Raw genomic sequence first — 22,252 nt, 5'->3', positions numbered from 1 at the left:
TATGTATATGTATGAAAAAAGTCAATAATTGAATTAATATAATGACTTTTTATTTAACGATGAGGTTTTCGCTCTATCTGCTTCCACTGTTGATGATCATGATGTTGTGTGTCTTTGTGTGTTTGTTGTGTGAATCTTCCTCTCGTTCACACACACACACACACACACACACACACACACACACACACTCACAGCTGCCTCAGTGATTTCATCCAAATCGCTCTCGACTCTTGTTTTTTTTTGAACAATTAAAAGTGTTTTGAAAACCTTTTTTCAGCTTCTTATCGTTGAACATTTTCCGCTTTTTTTGCTTCGTTCAAACTCAAACGTTTGAGAAACGTCGTCATTTCCACGTTTGACAAACTCTCGTCAATGTTTGGACACGTTTTTATCAACTGATCAATTCTTTATGTCAACCTGTTTTTAAATTGGAGCAAAAAAGTCTGGTGTTAATGTTGGAGCGGATTATTATTATTATTATTGTTATTATCTCAATCAGAACCTAACGTGAGTGACTTTTACGTCTGATTTGACTTCTATATAAATAAAACCAAATATGATCAATACAGGAATGTTTGACATTCTGTTCCTTTAAAAGCTACGACATGTGGTCAGGGTTAGCCTCTGGACCGAGTGTTAAAATAATTATATATATATATAATTCTATAATATTCTCATTTTTAATTAAGTAATTAATTGGACCGAGTGACTCGTTATATATAAATATATATATATTTTTTTTATATATATAATTCTATAATATTCTATTTTTTAATTAATTAAGTATTTAATTAATTAATTGTTTTTATTGGATTAATACATTTTTATTATATATTCTATAATTAAAATAAAATAAGATACAAAGAAATGCATTTTAAAAAAATCACAAGGTGAAACTTTTACAAACATGATGACTTGTGTTACGTACTGCACCTTTAAAACCAATCTGGCTGCAGTTATTTTAAAAAAAATAAGATTTTTTTTTTTTTTAAATAAAAAAATATTACTGACATTTTTCATTTAAAAAAAAAAAGACAAGGTGAAAATGTGACGGTGTAACCACAGAATACAACGGCGTTGACTTGTGTCGCGTACTGCACCTTTAAAAGGAGTTACTTTATGAAACATATAAATGTAATAAAAAAAGGTTTTACAGTGTAATCACAGATTATAACTGTGATGCAAGGACTTGTGTCAGGACAAAACGGGTCAAAGTTGTCGGCTGCAGTTTGGACCTGAATAATAATTTAAAAAAAGATTTTCAAAATAAGATCCACTCTTTTTTTTTTTGTTACTTATCATAATATATTTTACAGTGTAATCACAGATTGTAACTTGTGGCGTTACCAATATTGAGATGAAAATGATAATAATAATTTTAAAAAACACTGCTTTTAGTCCGTTCATCTGGAAAAGTGATGTTTTCTGATCTGAGCTTTTATTTTGAAATCAGAAAGACAGCTCCACTCAACAAGATCATTTAAAAAAAACAACAACAATAAACATCATCTTTTTGAAATGTCTATTCAAGAATTTGGAAGAAGAGTCAGTGATGGATGTGTCGTGTGTGCGCCCCCTGCAGGATTGACAGGCAGGTTCACGCCATGTCCATGCAGTTGGTGCCTGTGTCCAGCAGGTGTCGCTGTGCTACTGTTGAAGTTTGTGAGAGTGTAAACATGAGGTTGCTCATGATGTTGCCATGGTACCCAGACACACACACACACACACACACACACACCCACACACACACACACACACACGTCGTTCGTTTTCTCTGTGTAGCTCCGCCCCGTCGGCCTGCCGCGTCCCTGACGCCCAACGTACCTCCGTCGTCCATGGACACATGTCAGTGTGAAGTTACCTGAGCTCTGCGTCAACAGGAAGCAAGAAACAAATACAAAATAAAAGCTTGAAAGACGATTTTTTTGATTATGACTTTTTTTACATGCAATATTTAAAGAAACCTTACAATTATTTTAGAAGATGAGTTAAATTGATGCACAAACATACTCAAAGTAAAATATTTTTTTGATTTGGCAGCTTCCACATCAAACCTCATAGAGAAAACCAGTGATTTTAGCTGGCGTGGACACAGGAGCTGCTGGTCCTCTGCTGCCTCGTGTGGTCACTTTGTGTCACTGAGTTAAGTCACTCGATCCAATGAATGAATGAATGAATGAATGAATGAATTAATTAATTGGACAGAGTGACTAGTTATTAATTAATTAATTTTTATTTTAATAATATATTTTTATTATATATTCTATAACTGTAATAATTTTAAGAAAATTAAGAAATACATTTTAAAAAATCACGGGGTGAAACTTTTACAAACATGATGTTGTTACGTACTGCACCTTTAAAACCAATCTGGCTGCAGTTACTATTTTAAAAAATTAGATTTTTTTTAGATTTTTTTTTTTTAATATAAAAATATTACTGACATTTTTCAGATAGATAAAGAGATAAAGACGTGAACGTGTTGTTAGTGCGTGTGTTTGTGTAACTATGTAAATTGAACAAGAGTATGGGGGGGCTCTTGTTTTGAAAGACCACGGCCCGGATGTGTGGCGTCTGTGGGCGTGGCTTGCTCGCTCGGTCACGCTCGGTCACGCTCGTTCACGTCAGGTCGGGACTCCCGTGAAGGAACCGGAGGGAGACGTCGTCGTTACCGGAGCTCCGCTCTTAACTCTGTGGGAAACGGACGCGTGGAATCACCGGGACACACGCACGCGGGCGCCGTGGACGACATTTAAACCGGAAGCAGATTTAAATCTCTGGACACTCTTCTCTCTCTGTGTGTGCGCGTGTGTTTTCCTTTGGAAAACCAAACACACACACACACACGTAGGTACGCACGCGCGCGCACGGTCAGTCACAGGTTGCTAGCGGAGTTAACGCTAACCGAGCTAGCCACGTTAGCTAAATCCCGCGTTAGCCGTGTTTTCGTCCGTTTTGTCTTCGACTGAACACCAAACAAACAAACAAACAAACAACAACAACAACAAGGATTAAAGTCACAGGAACCGCGGCACAGTTTCCACGCGCCGTGAGTCATGACGTGGTGTTTAGCGGGACGTGTGTCGCGTTGGCCGGCTGCTAGCATCGGCTGACAACATGGATGATTTTGGTCTGAAACTCTTCTTCATCATCGTCATCGTCGCCGCTGATTGTGTTTGTTATTGACGTGAACTTTGACCTCAGGCTGTCGTTAAAACACACTGATTTTTCGCTGCTGGAGGTTTTTTTTTTTTCCCTCTAAACTTGTTTGGAAAGAAACGAGAGGAAAGTTGGAAGAAGAGTTGGGAAGTTTTTCCAAGCTTGTGGAAAAATGGATGCGGGAATAGAGAAGGAATGCGGCGCTCTGGGAGGCCTTTTCCAGCTCATCATGAACGACATGAAGGTACAAAAACACTCTTTTATTACATTTACGTTTGCTTTGTGTTTAGTTTACTCCGTGTACTCCTGTGATACTGCAGTACAAGTACAAGTAAGTGACCAGAAAGTGACTATACTATTAATATTACTTCAAGTTCACGACAAGTACTAAGCTTGAGAAAATACGGATCAGTCTTTCAACGGGAAGGTTGTGGGTTCACTTCCTGCCTCTTCTTATGTGTCCTTGAGCAAAGACACGTAAACCCATGTTGCAGCGTGAGAACTGTCGACACGAGAATAATCTATAGAGATTAATCTGACTGAAGTTAACAGAAATAATCCGATCTGATTTTAACTGCCCAAGAAATCCATGTTCAGACAGCATGGTAATCTGAAAACATCTGATCTGTGACAATTAAAATAATCTGATTACGTGTACTCAAATAACTGAATGAAATAATCTGATTATGTATACTTAAGTAACTGAATTAGATTTACTGAAATAATCAGATTATGAGTACTTGAATAACTGAATTAAATAATCTGAGTATGTGTACTAAAGTAACTGAATTAGATAATCTGATTATGTGTACTTAAGTAACTGAATTAGATTTACTGAAATAATCAGATTATGAGTACTTGAATAACTGAATTAAGTAATCTGAGTATGTGTACTAAAGTAACTGAATTCGATTTACTGAAATAATCTGATTAAGAGTACTCAAATAACTGAATTAAATAATCCGATTATATGTACTAGAGTAACCAAATTAGACATACTCAACTAATCAGATTATGTGTACTCAAGTAACTGAAGTAGATAATCTAATTATTTGTACTAAAGTAATTGAATGAGATAATCTGATTATGTGTACTAAAGTAACTGAAGTAGATAATCTGATTATGTGTACTAAAGTAACTGAAGTAGATAATCTGATTATGTGTACAAGAGTAACTGAAGTAGATAATCTGATTATGTGTACTAAAGTAACTGAAGTAGATAATCTGATTATGTGTACTAGAGTAACTGAAGTAGATAATCTGATTATGTGTACTAAAGTAACTGAAGTAGATAATCTGATTATGTGTACAAGAGTAACTGAAGTAGATAATCTGATTATGTGTACTAAAGTAACTGAAGTAGGTAATCTGATTATGTGTACTAAAGTAACTGAAGTAGGTAATCTGATTATGTGTACTAAAGTAACTGAAGTAGGTAATCTGATTATGTGTACTAGAGTAACTGAAGTAGGTAATCTGATTATGTGTACTAAAGTAACTGAAGTAGATAATCTGATTATGTGTACTAAAGTAATTGAATGAGATAATCTGATTATGTGTACTAAAGTAACTGAAGTAGATAATCTGATTATGTGTACTAAAGTAACTGAAGTAGGTAATCTGATTATGTGTACTAAAGTAACTGAAGTAGATAATCTGATTATGTGTACTAAAGTAACTGAAGTAGGTAATCTGATTATGTATACTAGAGTAACTGAATGAGATTTACTCAAATAATCAACAATAATAATGATAAATCAACGATATTACCACGATATTTGATGATATGCTGATGATATGATAATTATAATTATCCTGATAATATTTACTCTTTTCTTCTTTTTTCCTGGTTTCCTTTGTATGAACACAAACAGGTTTTTAAACTGTATTCATTAAAATCAGATGACACACAAACTAATTTAATCAGGCTAAATTTGAGGCTAAAAGTCAAGTGGTCAGGCTAACGTTGATTAATCAGTGATTTGATAACGCTCTCCTCGCTCTTCGATGTTTGTGTTTTTTTGCGCTCCATGTCTCAAAGAAACCATTCTAACCGAATATTTCTGGTTTCTGGACCAAAGAAAACACGGATGTGTATCAAACCAACATATTCCAACGCAATTCGACATTGTAACGTGCTTATTTGCGAAAATATATCGCAGCGAAAATGTTCCTCGGCAGATGTGGCCGCCATCTTTGAAAAATATCGCTGAATCCGCAAAGCATCATGAGTAATTTTATCTTCCACTTCTTTTTAAGCCTGCACCAGAGCTCACTACATTTTTAGGGTTGATTATAAGGGGGATAAAAAAAAACACATTTACCCTTGATCCTAGCTACAGGTGAACGCGCAAAAAAGTAGGGTTAGGGCAAAAATGTAGGGTTAGGGGAGGTATTGGGACAGGGCCAAAGACTGTTGTTGTTGTTGTTGTTGCAGCTAAATAACAATGAAACAGTGGCCGTTTATCGCCTGAAATAAATATTTTTCTCTCCCAGAACGCAGTTTTAAGATCATTTGAGGCGAGAAATGAGCCATTTAGAGTAAACATGTGCTTGCGTGAATTAAGATGTGACGTATTTTAGAGCTGCAACTAACGATTATTTTCGTAATCGATTAATCTGTCCGTCATTTTCCCGATTAATCGATGAATCGTAAAAAAGTCTTTGTTTTGTCCACATACCAAAACGATTCAGTTTGAATGATTTCTTTGTTATGTGGAGCAAAGAAACCAAGAATATGTTCACATTTAAGAAGCTGAAAAGATCAGAAAATAGTGATCAGATCGCCTCTGTGGCCGGCACAGAGCGGCGTTATCTCTTCCTGTCCTGAGGACCAATCACAGCCCTCGTCGTCTCCGTTGTCCCTCGTCGTGTGACGGACACTTAACGCAGAGGGGTATCCATAACCGACGTAGAGCTGCTTTACGTAGGAGTGTACTGTGGCCTTTAGTGAGCTGTTTCCACATTTGGTTTAGCAACCCTTTGGACCCCCCCCCCCCCCCCCCCCCAGCCCCCCCCCCCCGGGTCCCCGCCCGCCCTGCGATGCCCGGCCCTGGTTGTGAAATGTGGGCGTTTGTTTCATTGATGTTTCTTCAGTTTCCTCTGCTGATGATTCATGTTTCTGCAGAGATACAGCGGCGTTGTGTAAGAGTGGACCCTCACGTGAATCACACACACTTTGGTTTCACTGCTGTCCATCACATGGTGGAGGAGGTCATGTGACGGCGTTTTCACCATTAAAGGGATAGCACCACCTATTTTCCAACTTCATTCAGTTCTTCTAGTTGCCGAGTTCGCTGGTGCTATGGCTAGCGCAAGTCAATGGTACCAGCTAGAGCTGCGACTAACGATTATTTTCGTAACCCATTAATCTGTCGATTGTTTTCTCGATGAATCGTTTGGTTCATAAAATGTTGATCAGCGTTGGTCAAAGCTGGAAATGACGATGTTCTCGAACGTCTCGTTTTGTCCACAAAAACCAAAATGATTCAGTTTTAATGATTTCTTTGTTTATGTGGAGCAAAGACACCAAGAAAATGTTCACATTTAAGAAGCTGAAACGCCATAGCCTAACAGGGAGTATGACGCGCCGCTGCCGTAGCCTAACAGGGAGTATGACGCGCCGCTGCCGTAGCCTAACAGGGAGTATGACGCGCTGCTGCCGTAGCCTAACAGGGAGTATGACGCGCCGCTGCCGTAGCCTAACGGGGAGTATGACGCGCCGCTGCCGTAGCCTAACAGGGAGTATGACGCGCAGCTGCCGTAGCCTAACGGGGAGTATGACGCGCCGCTGCCGTAGCCTAACAGGGAGTATGACGCGCCGCTGCCGTAGCCTAACGGGGAGTATGACGCGCCGCTGCCGTAGCCTAACGGGGAGTATGACGCGCCGCTGCCGTAGCCTAACGGGGAGTATGACGCGCCGCTGCCGTAGCCTAACGGGGAGTATGACGCGCCGCTGCCGTAGCCTAACGGGGAGTATGACGCGCCGCTGCCGTAGCCTAACGGGGAGTATGACGCGCTGCTGCCGTAGCCTAACGGGGAGTATGACGCGCCGCTGCCGCAGCCTAACGGGGAGTATGACGCGCTGCTGCCGTAGCCTAACCGGGAGTATGACGCGCCGCTGCCGTAGCCTAACGGGGAGTATGACACGCCGCTGCCGTAGCCTAACAGGGAGTATGACGCGCTGCTGCCGTAGCCTAACCGGGAGTATGACGCGCCGCTGCCGTAGCCTAACAGGGAGTATGACGCGCTGCTGCCGTAGCCTAACGGGAGTATGACGCGCCGCTGCCGTAGCCTAACGGGGAGTATGACGCGCCGCTGCCGTAGCCTAACGGGGAGTATGACGCGCCGCTGCCGTAGCCTAACGGGGAGTATGACGCGCCGCTGCCGTAGCCTGACAGGGAGTATGACGCGCCGCTGCCGTAGCCTAACAGGGAGTATGACGCGCCGCTGCCGTAGCCTGACAGGAAGTATGACGCGCTGCTGCTGCTGAGACATAAATCCTTCAAATTGCAAGGTTGGTTTAATTTCAAACATTCTATCAGCACAGATATGTACATCGATAGTCTGCCTCGGGTGAACTGTGGAGTCAGTATGAGTGTTTCTAATGCCATGCTAGCAGGTACCATTGACTTGCGCTAGAAGAACATCACACCGGCTGAGTTGGAAAATAGAGTCTTATGTCCAAAATTGCGAACTATCCCTTTAAAGTGTCTTTTTCACACTCATTAAGTTTTAAATGTGTACCCATGCTTGTTGTCACTGTTGCATAAACGTAACAACAACAAAAGCGCCTCTTTATTAGCGCTGGGCACGTTGACAGCGGTTAGCGGCGCCAACGTCAACGCGCGGCTTGAAATATCGCTGTAGTACACGTGACAGGACTGTGAGTGGCGCTGTAACGTCAGCTGTAATAACAGAAACGGAGGAGACGGAATGAACTGAGGCGACTCTCTGCTCCACGAGGATTTGATTAACGTCACAGAATTCAATTCATTTTCCTCGTTAATTGCTGACATGAAAGAAACCCCCCCCCCCGCATTCTATTAGGTTAAAACATCTGTGTGTGTGTTGTTTACATGTTTACATGTACAGTACTCAAGGTAAGAACTTATATTCCTAAGCAAGTGAGGACATTTTGACTGTGAGAGACACACACACACACACACACACACACACACACACACACACACACACACACACACACACACACACACACACACACACACACACACACACACAGTAAGCAGTGATTATGGCTGTATTATAATTAGATCTCCCTATATAATTACATGTTTGTGTGTGGGGATAGTAAAGAGCAGGCTTTTCCCACACACACACACACACACACACACACACACACACACACACACACACACACACACACACACACACACACACACACACACACACACACACACTCACATCTTGTTTTGATTCCCTCTCAAAGCGACAGATGAACGGGTGAATAAACAACAGTCGATAAATCATTAACAAAAACCAAAACAACACAGATTTAAAATACTTTAAATATTCGACGCTTTAAACATTAAATATGCAAAGTGAAATAAATCAAAGTTGATCAAACTTCTGATTTATTACAAAATGGCTGCTATGACCCTGGTTAATAATGGACATTGTTGTGTGTGTGTGTGTGTGTGTTCTTGTACTTGCAGCATACTGAGGACCAGTGAGTGTTTTTAACCAACAAAGTGAGGTCATTTTGGCCGGTCCTCACAAACATGTTATACTCTGTTTTTAACACAGCTCCTCAATTTGGTACAAAAACCCAGTTTTCCAGCCCTGGTGTTTCACACACGTTTTGCTCTGTGGCTCCACCTGCAGACATGTTATGGTACTGCACCCAGTAGCTCTTTATAGATGTCATTCACGAATGACATTCACGATATTTGTAATTGTGTTGATTTATAAAGTGGAAATGCTGGTCCTCACTTTGTCAGCACTTTTAACCGGTCCTCAGTATGCAGCAAGTACAAGAACGTGTGTGTGTGTTTGTTTGAGAGAAGTGACAGGGAAATGGCCTCAGGTGAACGTGGGCGTGTTCCACACCTTTGTACTAAAACAGTTAAACGGCAGGAATGCTGGCTGATTAGAAAGTGACGGACACACACGGCGATGAGTTTTGACGTTTGAATGATCTATTTATTATTTATTTTTGCAGGTAAAATACGGAAGAGAAAAATTCTTCTTCTTCTTATTATTATTTACAAAGATTACGACTCGTTTCGATGAATTGTTCCTCCAGAGGAAAAACCGTGTCATTACAACGCAGAGACACAAATGACAAAGTCCTTGAATTTGAATAGGAGCCGTGTTTGATCACTGACGTCACAGTCGGTGTTACACAGCGAGTCATGGGTGATAAGAAGAGAAATGGAAAGTCCGTCGGTCTGAAACAAAGCATTAACCTGATGTTGACGCACCCTCTTCACTCACTCGCTGCAACTGCAGTGCAAACAAACGCGACCAAACGCACACTCCAGCTATCCACAACGAGCTACGGGAAGTGCAAGCTAAGGGGGCGGTGTTGCTCACCGTTTACATCCCGCACGGAAGCAGAGAAGAAGAAGAAGTGCGCACGAATTATGGCGGACACGGACCAAGAGTCTCGAAAAACCCCGACCAAAAGTTTCGGAACATTTCAGTGAAAATAAACCAGCGTTTTGGTCACATTTTGGGCAAAAAAAAGATTTTCAAGAAAATTTCCGATTTTGGACGGCATAGTATAGTATGATGTTTTTGTCAAAGTTTTGGATCAAAATTATTTTTTTCAAAAAATGATCAGGTTTTGGACGAAATAGTGTAGTATAACATTAAGGTCGACGACATAGTATAGTATGACATTTTGGTCACTTTTGGGCAAAAAAAAAGATTTTTCGAGAAAATGTCCAATTTTGGATGACATAGTATAGTATGACATTTTTGTCAAATTTTGGACAAAAATTTGTTTTTGGAAAAAAATGTCCGATTTTGGACGAAATAGTGTAGTATGACATTGAGGTCGACAACGTAGTATAGTATGACGTTTTGGTCACATTTTGGGCAAAAAAAAAATTCTAAGGTCATTTTAGATATTTTGTCATTTAAGTTTCAAGGACAGTTTTATTAAAGAAAATCAATGTATTCCTGATCATTGAAGGTTGCTTTCATGTTTCTACTCTGTAATTTATTAATTATTAGTTTTCAAACCAGTTTTCAGCTTCTTAAATGTGAATATTTTCATCTTTCTGTCATTTTTCAGCTTCTTAAATGTGAATATTTTCACGTTTCTGTCATTTTTCAGCTTCTTAAATGTGAATATTTTCACGTTTCTGTCATTTTTCCAGCTTCTTAAATGTGAATATTTTCACCTTTCTGTCATTTTTCATCTTCTTAAATGTGAATATTTTCACGTTTCTGTCATTTTTCAGCTTCTTAAATGTGAATATTTTCACGTTTCTGTCATTTTTCAGCTTCTTAAATGTGAATATTTTCACGTTTCTGTCATTTTTCAGCTTCTTAAATGTGAATATTTTCACGTTTCTGTCATTTTTCAGCTTCTTAAATGTGAATATTTTCGCGTTTCTGTCATTTTTCAGCTTCTTAAATGTGAATATTTTCGCGTTTCTGTCATTTTTCAGCTTCTTAAATGTGAATATTTTCACGTTTCTGTCATTTTTCAGCTTCTTAAATGTGAATATTTTCACGTTTCTGTCATTTTTCAGCTTCTTAAATGTGAATATTTTCACGTTTCTGTCATTTTTCAGCTTCTTAAATGTGAATATTTTCACGATTCTGTCATTTTTCAGCTTCTTGAATGTGAATATTTTCACGTTTCTGTCATTTTTCAGCTTCTTAAATGTGAATATTTTCATGTTTCTGTCATTTTTCAGCTTCTTAAATGTGAACATTTTCATCTTTCTGTCATTTTTCAGCTTCTTAAATGTGAATATTTTCACGTTTCTGTCATTTTTCAGCTTCTTAAATGTGAATATTTTCACGTTTCTGTCATTTTTCCAGCTTCTTAAATGTGAATATTTTCACCTTTCTGTCATTTTTCATCTTCTTAAATGTGAATATTTTCACGTTTCTGTCATTTTTCAGCTTCTTAAATGTGAATATTTTCACGTTTCTGTCATTTTTCAGCTTCTTAAATGTGAATATTTTCACGTTTCTGTCATTTTTCAGCTTCTTAAATGTGAATATTTTCACGTTTCTGTCATTTTTCAGCTTCTTAAATGTGAATATTTTCACGTTTCTGTCATTTTTCAGCTTCTTAAATGTGAATATTTTCACGTTTCTGTCATTTTTCAGCTTCTTAAATGTGAATATTTTCACGTTTCTGTCATTTTTCAGCTTCTTAAATGTGAATATTTTCACGTTTCTGTCATCTTTCAGCTTCTTAAATGTGAATATTTTCACGTTTCTGTCATTTTTCAGCTTCTTAAATGTGAATATTTTCACGTTTCTGTCATTTTTCAGCTTCTTAAATGTGAATATTTTCACGATTCTGTCATTTTTCAGCTTCTTGAATGTGAATATTTTCACGTTTCTGTCATTTTTCAGCTTCTTAAATGTGAATATTTTCACGTTTCTGTCATTTTTCCAGCTTCTTAAATGTGAATATTTTCACGTTTCTGTCATTTTTCATCTTCTTAAATGTGAATATTTTCACGTTTCTGTAATTTTTCAGCTTCTTAAATGTGAATATTTTCACGTTTCTGTCATTTTTCAGCTTCTTAAATGTGAATATTTTCACGTTTCTGTCATTTTTCAGCTTCTTAAATGTGAATATTTTCGCGTTTCTGTCATTTTTCAGCTTCTTAAATGTGAATATTTTCGCGTTTCTGTCATTTTTCAGCTTCTTAAATGTGAATATTTTCGCGTTTCTGTCATTTTTCAGCTTCTTAAATGTGAATATTTTCACGTTTCTGTCATTTTTCAGCTTCTTAAATGTGAATATTTTCACGTTTCTGTCATTTTTCAGCTTCTTAAATGTGAATATTTTCACGTTTCTGTCATTTTTCAGCTTCTTAAATGTGAATATTTTCACGTTTCTGTCATTTTTCAGCTTCTTAAATGTGAATATTTTCACGTTTCTGTCATTTTTCAGCTTCTTAAATGTGAATATTTTCACGTTTCTGTCATCTTTCAGCTTCTTAAATGTGAATATTTTCACGTTTCTGTCATTTTTCAGCTTCTTAAATGTGAATATTTTCACGTTTCTGTCATTTTTCAGCTTCTTAAATGTGAATATTTTCACGATTCTGTCATTTTTCAGCTTCTTGAATGTGAATATTTTCACGTTTCTGTCATTTTTCAGCTTCTTAAATGTGAATATTTTCACGTTTCTGTCATTTTTCCAGCTTCTTAAATGTGAATATTTTCACGTTTCTGTCATTTTTCATCTTCTTAAATGTGAATATTTTCACGTTTCTGTAATTTTTCAGCTTCTTAAATGTGAATATTTTCACGTTTCTGTCATTTTTCAGCTTCTTAAATGTGAATATTTTCACGTTTCTGTCATTTTTCAGCTTCTTAAATGTGAATATTTTCGCGTTTCTGTCATTTTTCATCTTCTTAAATGTGAATATTTTCACGTTTCTGTCATTTTTCAGCTTCTTAAATGTGAATATTTTCACGTTTCTGTCATTTTTCAGCTTCTTAAATGTGAATATTTTCACGTTTCTGTCATTTTTCAGCTTCTTAAATGTGAATATTTTCACGTTTCTGTCATTTTTCAGCTTCTTAAATGTGAATATTTTCACGTTTCTGTCATTTTTCAGCTTCTTAAATGTGAATATTTTCACGTTTCTGTCATTTTTCAGCTTCTTAAATGTGAATATTTTCACGTTTCTGTCATTTTTCAGCTTCTTAAATGTGAATATTTTCACGTTTCTGTCATCTTTCAGCTTCTTAAATGTGAATATTTTCACGTTTCTGTCATTTTTCAGCTTCTTAAATGTGAATATTTTCACGTTTCTGTCATTTTTCAGCTTCTTAAATGTGAATATTTTCACGATTCTGTCATTTTTCAGCTTCTTGAATGTGAATATTTTCACGTTTCTGTCATTTTTCAGCTTCTTAAATGTGAATATTTTCGCGTTTCTGTCATTTTTCAGCTTCTTAAATGTGAATATTTTCACGTTTCTGTCATTTTTCAGCTTCTTAAATGTGAATATTTTCGCGTTTCTGTCATTTTTCAGCTTCTTAAATGTGAATATTTTCACGTTTCTGTCATTTTTCAGCTTCTTAAATGTGAATATTTTCACGTTTCTGTCATTTTTCAGCTTCTTAAATGTGAATATTTTCACGTTTCTGTCATTTTTCAGCTTCTTAAATGTGAATATTTTCACGTTTCTGTCATTTTTCAGCTTCTTAAATGTGAATATTTTCACGTTTCTGTCATTTTTCAGCTTCTTAAATGTGAATATTTTCACGTTTCTGTCATTTTTCAGCTTCTTAAATGTGAATATTTTCACGTTTAGTGGAAACCACGGGTCCTTGAAAGTTTGTGAATTAAAGGTGCATTATGTAATAATTGATAAAATCCTCCTAATATGTCACAGAGACTCAGGAATAATGTTCATAACAAACTGAACTCACCAACAACCACAGTGCAGACAAAATATTTGCATAAAAAAGATATTTTGCAGACTGCAAATCATGTTTATGTTTTGAAATCATGTTTTGGGGTCATGTGGCGCCACCTACGGTAAATGTCCCCCTTGTCTGTTACGGGGCCACCTACTGTTCCGTGTCCTGCGTTGCTTGACGTACGTAGACGAGGACAAACGTGGAGACATTATTAATCGTGGCCATCACGGACAAAGACGAGGTCTTACAAGTCGACACATTCAGTCCTTGAATTGTGAAAAAAAAACCCTGTGTGTGTTAATGTTGTTGTTTGTGTTGTTTGTGTGTTTGCTGCAGGCCAGTTATCCCACATGGGAGGACTTTTTATCTAAAGGAGCCAAGCTTCAGTCACAGCTCAGGTAAGAGACATTCTGTCCAACTGTGTCCAACTGTGTCCAACTGTGTCCAACTGTCCAAGAGCATCTGTTGTTTTAAAGAACTCTTTTGTTTCTTACTTTAAAGTTAGTTATTTTACAAAAACAAGAACCTAAACTACGTCTTCAGACAGTTTTTTAGCTGAGGACAAGACATTTAAGTGGGGACATTCTCTCAAAGTGAGGACGTTCTCTCAAAGTGAGGACGTTCTCTCAAAGTGAGGACGTTAAGTCAAAGTGAGGACATTCTCTCAAAGTGAGGACGTTCTCTCAAAGTGAGGACGTTAAGTCAAAGTGAGGACGTTCTCTCAAAGTGAGGACGTTCTCTCAAAGTGAGGACGTTAAGTCAAAGTGAGGACATTCTCTCAAAGTGAGGACGTTCTCTCAAAGTGAGGACGTTAAGTCAAAGTGAGGACGTTCTCTCAAAGTGAGGACGTTCTCTCAAAGTGAGGACGTTAAGTCAAAGTGAGGACATTCTCTCAAAGTGAGGACGTTCTCTCAAAGTGAGGACGTTCTCTCAAAGTGAGGACGTTCTCTTAAAGTGAGGACGTTCTCTCAAAGTGAGGACGTTAAGTCAAAGTGAATACATTTAGTCAAAGTGAGGACCTTTAGTCAAAGTGAGGACTTTCTGTCAAAGTGAGGACATTTAGTCAAAGTGAATACATTTAGTCAAAGTGAGGACATTTAGTCAAAGTGAGGACTTTCTGTCAAAGTGAATACATTTAGTCAAAGTGAGGACTTTCTGTCAAAGTGAGGACATTTAGTCAAAGTGAATACATTTAGTCAAAGTGAGGACATTTAGTCAAAGTGAGGACTTTCTGTCAAAGTGAATACATTTAGTCAAAGTGAGGACTTTCTGTCAAAGTGAGGACTTTCTGTCAAAGTGAGGACATTTAGTCAAAGTGAGGACTTTCTGTCAAAGTGAGGACATTTAGTCAAAGTGAGGACATGTCTTCCCTTTCACAAAGATGTCCAAACAGCTGTTTGAGACAAACATGACGTTGTCCTCCGTCCACACGCGTAAAATCTCTGTTTCTGTCTGGACTGAAGAACAAAACGGTGTTTTTGCTGATGTGTGGCTGTGAGGACATGTCCTCACTGATGATGATGATGATGATGAAGATGATGGTCGATGTCTTTTGGGGTCAAAGTTCATTTAACTGTCAGGAAATCACTGCCGTGTTCACTCGATGACACAGTCGATGTGTCTGCAGCAAACCTGTGACTGTTTCACACACACACACACACACACACACACACACACACACACACACACACACACACACACACACACACACACACACACACACACACACACAGTAGCTTCTTCAGCTGTTTTTTCCCAGCAGACCAGTTTACTTTGATAAGCATCGCTGCAGGCGGTCACAGGCCATTAGCCCCGCCACACACACACATACCACACAAACACACACACACACATTGCCACAAATGCAACACAACATGCGTTAACTTTTTATTTCTGAACATGTGTTATTGACATTTTAAGATTAATTAGCAAACCTGTGTGTGTGTGTCTCTGTGTGTTCGTGTGTGTGTGTGTTTGTACAACCTATTGACAGCTCGGTCACCGGATCCCCTTAGTAAGGTTTTCTCTGTGTGTGTGTGTGTGTGTGTGTGTGTGTGTGTGTGTGTGTGTGTGTGTGTGTGTGTGTGTGTGTGTGTGTGTGTGTGTGTGTGTGTGTGTGTGTGTGTGTGTGTGTGTGTGTGTGTGTGTGTGTGTGTGTGTGTGTGTGTGTGTGTGTGTGTGTGTGTGTGTGTGTGATGTATCTTGTTTCTCTCCCAACACCGGCCTTTGAATGGCTCCATCAGTCCGGCCTTTCAAAATAAAAGCCCTTCAGTTAAACGCTGTGTTTGCGATGCGTCTCTTTCATCAGTGTGAACCATGCGCGCGCACACACACACACACATTCTTGTACTTGCTGCATACTGAGGACCAGCATTTCCACTTTATAAATCAACACAATTACAAATATCTACTTCATGAATGACATCTACAAAGAACCACTGGCTGCAGTACCATAAACTGTCTGCAGGTGGAGCCCCAGAGCTAAAAGGGCTGGAAAGCTTTTTTAATTTTATTTTCGGTCCAAAATTTGACAAAAACGTCATCCAAAAGTTGAAAACATTTTTGAATTTTTTTTTTTTGAGTATAGCATGTTATAGCAACATAAGAAAGTGATTTCAATGTAAACAAAGTGAGGACCGGCCAAAATGTCCTCACTTTGTAAAAATGACCTCTCTTTGTTGGTTAAAAACCCTCACTGGTCCTCAGTATGCGGCAAGTACAAGAACACACAGACACACACACACACAGACACACACAAATGTCAACAAAAGTCACATGACCACCTGACCTTGGTCCTGTCAGAGTAAAGCTCGTCTGCTACCGTTTACAGATTTACAAAACGTGTTTTTATTATCTGTTTTCATGTGATCTTCATTCTTCTGATGCGTGAACATGTTCATACGTGTATACTGATATATCCTGTGTGTGTGTGTTGTTGTTCAGGACGACCATCGTGGTAACAGGAGCTTTTCTGGACGCTTTTCAGAAGGTGGCAGACATGGCGACCGGGACCAGAGGTGAACACACACACACACACACACACACACACACACACACACACACACACACACACACACACACACACACACAATATTATGTGGACATCACATGTGTTTGTGTGTCTTTGATAAGACACTCAGCCGCTGGTGTGATTATGTAACTCGACAATTGAATTTTAAAGGAAATCCAGTAGTGTGTGTGTGTGTGTGTGTGTGTGTGTGTGTGTGTGTGTGTGTGTCATGGCCGCTCCCCTGTGTGGACGCCTCGTCTCAGACCTGCTCCGTCTTGTCTCATGATGTCCACGTGGAAACTGTTTTCTTGATTTAAAGCTGCAGTGGGAAACCTTTGCTGGTTGTTGTTGTTGTTGTTTTTATTTATTAGGTTTGTGTTTGATTGTCATGGAGAGAATTCGTCTTTCCTTCGTCTGGAAATTGTCGTGTAAAACTATCCTAGCTTCAGTTTCCTGTTGGAAAACCAATTAAAAACACTCTCAGTTTAAGTCGAACATGTCTTTATCTTCACTGTTAGACAGACTTTTCCATGTGTTACCTGACGTTAGTAAACCACTCACACTCCCGCACCAAAGTCACTCACTCTCCCACACCAAAGTCACTCACTCTCTCGCACCAAAGTCACTCACTCTCTCACACCAAAGTCACTCACTCTCCCACACCAAAGTCCATAGAGTAAACCAGTGATTTTAACATTACAGCACACAGGAGTTCACAGGAGTTGTTGATCCACTGCTGCCTCCATCACTAACTTACAATGACTGATTTTAGTGAATTCAGCTTTTAAAATATTTACTTTAGACTCAACTCAGTGACACAAAGTGACCACACGAGGCAGCAGAGGACCAGCAGCTCCTGTGTCCCTGTGAGCTAAAATCACTGGTTTTCTCTATGGACTTTGGTGTGGCAGAGTGTGTGGTTTACAGACTTCTGTAGTTGTCGTCGCTTAGCGTTTAGCTTAGCACAAAGCTAACATGGGCTAACATTGCGTGTGTGTGTTTGCACCTGTGTATTGACAGCTGTCTCTTGCTCTATTCTCTCTCTCCAGTTTCTTCAGTGTGTGTGTGTGTGTGTGTGTGTGTGTGTGTGTGTGTGTGTGTGTGAGACACAACTGGTCTGGTGGGTGTGCGTTCGGTGGTTGTGTTGCCATGGCAAAGTTCACCCTCTCATGGTCTCTGGTGCGTGTGTGTGTGCGTGCGCGGTGTGTTTTAAAGGAGCCATTATCAGCGTTGATGAAGTGACAGCTGCAGCCCAGGGCCCTCCTCCTCCTCCTCCTCCTCCTCCTCCTCCTCCTCCTCCTCCTCTTCCTCCTCTTTGCTCAAAGGCACTTCAGAGTGCTGTTGAACACATTCTCTCTGTGTGAGAGAATGTGTCAAAACACGTTTCACTGCACTTCGTCGGTGTGACGGTGGCTCGCTGACGACCTCAGCGCTAAAGAGATATATGTTAGTTATGGAGGTTTATTTACGTACATTCACTTGTTTTTATGCTCAAAAACCTCCTAGTTGCTGTAAACGAGCCGATAGAAATCTCTCCTCACTGACGCTGTTCCTCAGCCGCTATATTTCAGACGTAAATCTCGCCCCCAGAAGACAGAGTGTGTTGTGATTGGCCAGCCAGCGTAGAGCCTTCCCAACTGTCTTGTGATGGCCAGTTACCCGGAAGTGACATATTCAGCAGCTCCCCCCTCTGGAGCGGTGGATGCACTGCTCCTCATTATCAAAACATTGTTTTAAACAGTGTTTAAAAACAGCTTCTTCACGACTCCCCGCCGCAGTCCCTTTGACGACCTTTGACCCAGAGTCAGAAGACACTGTCGCTCGTGAAACACCTCCACAACGGACGTTATTCTTCTTCTGCGGTTCAATGTACGCAACCGGATGTGCCCGGACTAGTGCCCGGAGCAGGAGGATCTGCTGTTCAGGAGAACCACTGTTTACGTAACCGGACCGGGTTTTTTCAGAGATCTCGCTGAGCCCGAGATTACAATAAAACACAGCGTTCTCAGCAGTGACTGAACTGTTTGTTTAGAACCTTCAGGGCTTCATAAACAAGGTAATGACGCAGATACACACTAAAAAACAGCGTTAATTGGAACTTCCGGTCAAGGTCCACCTTAAATCACATCATCACGTCTTGGTCTCACTGTTATACAGACTCCACTAAACCACTCACTCTACCGCACCAAAGCGCATAGAGAAAACCAGTGATTTTAGCTCACGGGGACAAAGGAGCTGCTGGTCGTCTGCTGCCTCGTGTGGTCACTTTGTGTCACTGAGTTAAGTCTGAAGGTAGATTTTTAAAGGCCCAACTCGCAAAACAACTCGTTAGAAGTTAGTGATGGAGGCAGCAGTGGATCAACAACTCCTGTGAACTCCTGTGTCTCTGTGATGTTAAAATCACTGGTTTTCTCTATGGACTTTGGTGTGGGAGAGTGAGTGAGTTTACAAACTTCAGTTTCCTGTTGGAAAAGCCTGTTTAATGTCAAGTTAAATACTCTGATGAAGTCTACGATGTCTTAAGAACATGTTCATGTCTTTATCTCACTGTGAAACAGGCCGTTAGGACAGGAAACTGAAGTTTGTAAAGTCACTCACTCTCCCACACCAAAGTCCATAGAGTAAATCAGTGATTTATTTACACAGGAGTTGTTGATCCACTGCTGCCTCCATCACTAACTTACAATGACTGATTTTGTAAAATTCGGCATTGAAAATATTCCATTTAGACTTTACTTCAGTGACACAACGTGACCACACGAGGCAGCGGAGCTAAGAGTCACTGATTTTCTGTGTGGACTTTGGTGTGGGAGAGCGAGCGGTCCTCTGAGCAGATTTAGCGGATGGTAACTGGCGTTGACTGGTTGCCGTGGAAACGTTCGCGACGTAAACAGAAGGACCAGCCGTCGCGTTACAGCAACGCTGACTCTCGTCATCATCGGCTGATTCTCGTGGTCTCGTCTCTTCCTCGTGAACAGTTTCCCCGGCAGCGGCTGAGGAAACTGTTGACGTCTCCACAATCATGTGGACACACACACACACACACACACACACGCACACGCACACGCACACGCACACAGATCACAAGATGATGAAGTGAGTGCTGACTAGTTTGTTTCCTGAGGAACAGTGTAAAGACAGAGAGCGACTGAGTGAGTCGAGTTCTGCTGTCGTAGAACGTTTTCCCGAAACCCATAACGTGTCGAACGTGTTGATAATAGTTTGTTAATCCGGTGTGTGTGTGTGTGTGTGTGTGTGTGTGTGTGTGTGTGTCAACGAATCACAAATGAGACTATGGGCCAATTCCAATTCCTATCTTAACCCTCAATATCAACCCTTAATCTTAACTGGGCCTCAAAACCAAGTGTTGAGGGTTATTTTGTCACTTAGAAATGGGACACCCCTTAAATGCAGATACGTCTTCAGACTGCAGGGGGCAGAATAACGCCAAAGCTGCGTCCAGTCTGTCAACTCCAAAAAAGAAGAAGAAGAAAGATACAGCCCTTAAACTTGGCCTCCTTGGATTCTCAGAAAAATTAAGTTGAAGCCAAGTTTAAGGGCTGTATCGCCCTCAATATTGAGTTTTCCGACACCACCCTTGGGAGCAAGGGCTACCCAGAATGCATTGGGTGTTTTGCCAGAACAAAGATGGCGTCAAAAGCAGTGGAACGAGTGCGATACAAATGAAGTATTTTCTTTGTTAATAGAGATATAAAAATGATCTTAGTTTAGGCCCATATTATGGATTACTGACGTCATTGTTGCGTAACATTTATTCTTATTTTACGATCTTTTGTCAATAGTCGGCCGGTGTGGTTTACTTTTCAATAAGTCGTGGTGTGTGGTAACTGTCAGCTGAATATTTGTATGAGTATCATCTTATAACTAACTGACAACCTAATAACTTGACTGACAAACGGATCAGAATAAATAATCCTGACGTAAATGTCTTCTTCTTCTTCTTCTTTTTTGGAGTTGACAGACTGGACGCAGCTTTGGCGTTATTCTGCCCCCTACAGTCTGAAGACGTATCTGCATTTAAGGGGTGTCCCATTTCTAAGTGACAAAATAACCCTCAACACTTGGTTTTGAGGCCCAGTTAAGATTAAGGGTTGAGCTTGAGGGTTAAGATAGGAATTGGAATTGGTCCTAAAACAATGACACGATCCATGGATTAATAATCAATCACTGCATGAATTTTGATGACGGGTTTCTGTGTGGTGTATGTTCTGGGGCTCTGCTGCCCCCTACAGGTTCAGTGGTGTCGTGAGTTGAATACCCCCCCCCCCCCCCAAAAAAAAAAAAAACAACAACACAGAAATGGTGAACAGTGAGTGGAGACACACACACACATACTCCTGTGTGTGTGTGTGGTTCTGTTGTGATGAGCTCATCTGTCCAGATGTTTCTCAGCCGCACACCAAACAGACGAATGACAGAAGAAAGAGAGAAACAAACTGACTCCCACTCTGAGTCTGTCTGAACTTGTCAGGTCACATTCTTCTCCAGTCGTCCACAATCCACTCTGAGATCCATTAGACATGTCTGAACATAAGGACACTTAATGTCTACATCACACACACACGCAAGCACTCGCGCACACACAAGTACAGACGCAAGTACACATACAAGCACACTCGCACAGACACAAACAAGCACTCGCGCACACACACACACACACAAGTGCAGACGCAAGTACACACGCACGCACCCACAAGCAAGCAAACAAGCTCACACGTGCACAAGTACACGTACAAGCGTGCACGCACACACACACACAAGCACTCGCACAAGCACTCGCACAAACACGCGCACAAGTACACATACAGACACTCGCACAGACACACACAAGCACTCGCGCGCACACAAGTACAGAGGCAAGTACACACACGCATACGCACACACACATGCGCACACACACACAAGCACAACGGAGTACAGACGCACACACACAAGTATGCACGCACAGAAGTACCGCACAAGCGCGCACGCACACACAAGCATACATGCACACAGAAGCACGCACACACACACACACATAATTCATGTGTTGCTGAATAAAGTTTTAAAGGTCGAGGTTTTGGACAATTCCTGGTAAATTTCCAGGAGCGCCCCCCTGTGGAGGATCAGTGCGGCGTCTGCAGTGATGCACTAAGCGTTAGAAAATAAATGTGTGTGTGCGAACGTGCGCGCGTGTGTGTGCAGTTATATATGCAGAGTGTGTCGCTTTTATCTGTATGAAATGTGCTATATATATATATATATATATACGTTTGTTTTTAAGGTGCTTTACAGATAAAGTGGGATAGGATATAAATAAATAAATGTATAAATTAAAGATAATAAAGTTAAAGTTGTTTCTGCGTTTGTTTTGTTTTTCTCCAGGAGCCACAAAGGAGATCGGCTCAGCACTGACCAGGATGTGCATGAGACACCGAAGCATCGAGTCTAAACTCAAACTGTTTACTACGTAAGAGACACACACAC

The 22,252-nt window shown here is 40.2% G+C and overlaps 1 protein-coding gene across 1 annotated transcript in view; it reads left to right on the top strand.

The window, feature by feature from the left end:
- Positions 1 to 3,300: 3,300 nt before the first annotated feature.
- The window catches only part of mtss1 (MTSS I-BAR domain containing 1), a gene marked incomplete at its 3' end in the record, with an annotated part of 31,867 nt that continues 12,915 nt past the window's right edge, over positions 3,301 to 22,252 (top strand). The window contains exons 1-4 of the mRNA XM_083908098.1: positions 3,301 to 3,403; positions 14,092 to 14,153; positions 16,699 to 16,772; positions 22,151 to 22,235. Coding sequence (XP_083764224.1) covers positions 3,332 to 3,403; positions 14,092 to 14,153; positions 16,699 to 16,772; positions 22,151 to 22,235 — 293 coding nt within the window. The 5' untranslated portion in view covers positions 3,301 to 3,331. The remainder of the gene's footprint in view (positions 3,404 to 14,091; positions 14,154 to 16,698; positions 16,773 to 22,150; positions 22,236 to 22,252) is intronic.

Source organism: Microchirus variegatus (assembly GCF_963457635.1).
Source record: "Microchirus variegatus genome assembly, chromosome: 21".
Lineage (NCBI taxonomy): Eukaryota > Metazoa > Chordata > Actinopteri > Pleuronectiformes > Soleidae > Microchirus > Microchirus variegatus.
Note: the sequence above shows the minus strand (reverse complement) of the source record. Positions and strands in the feature narration are given on the sequence as shown.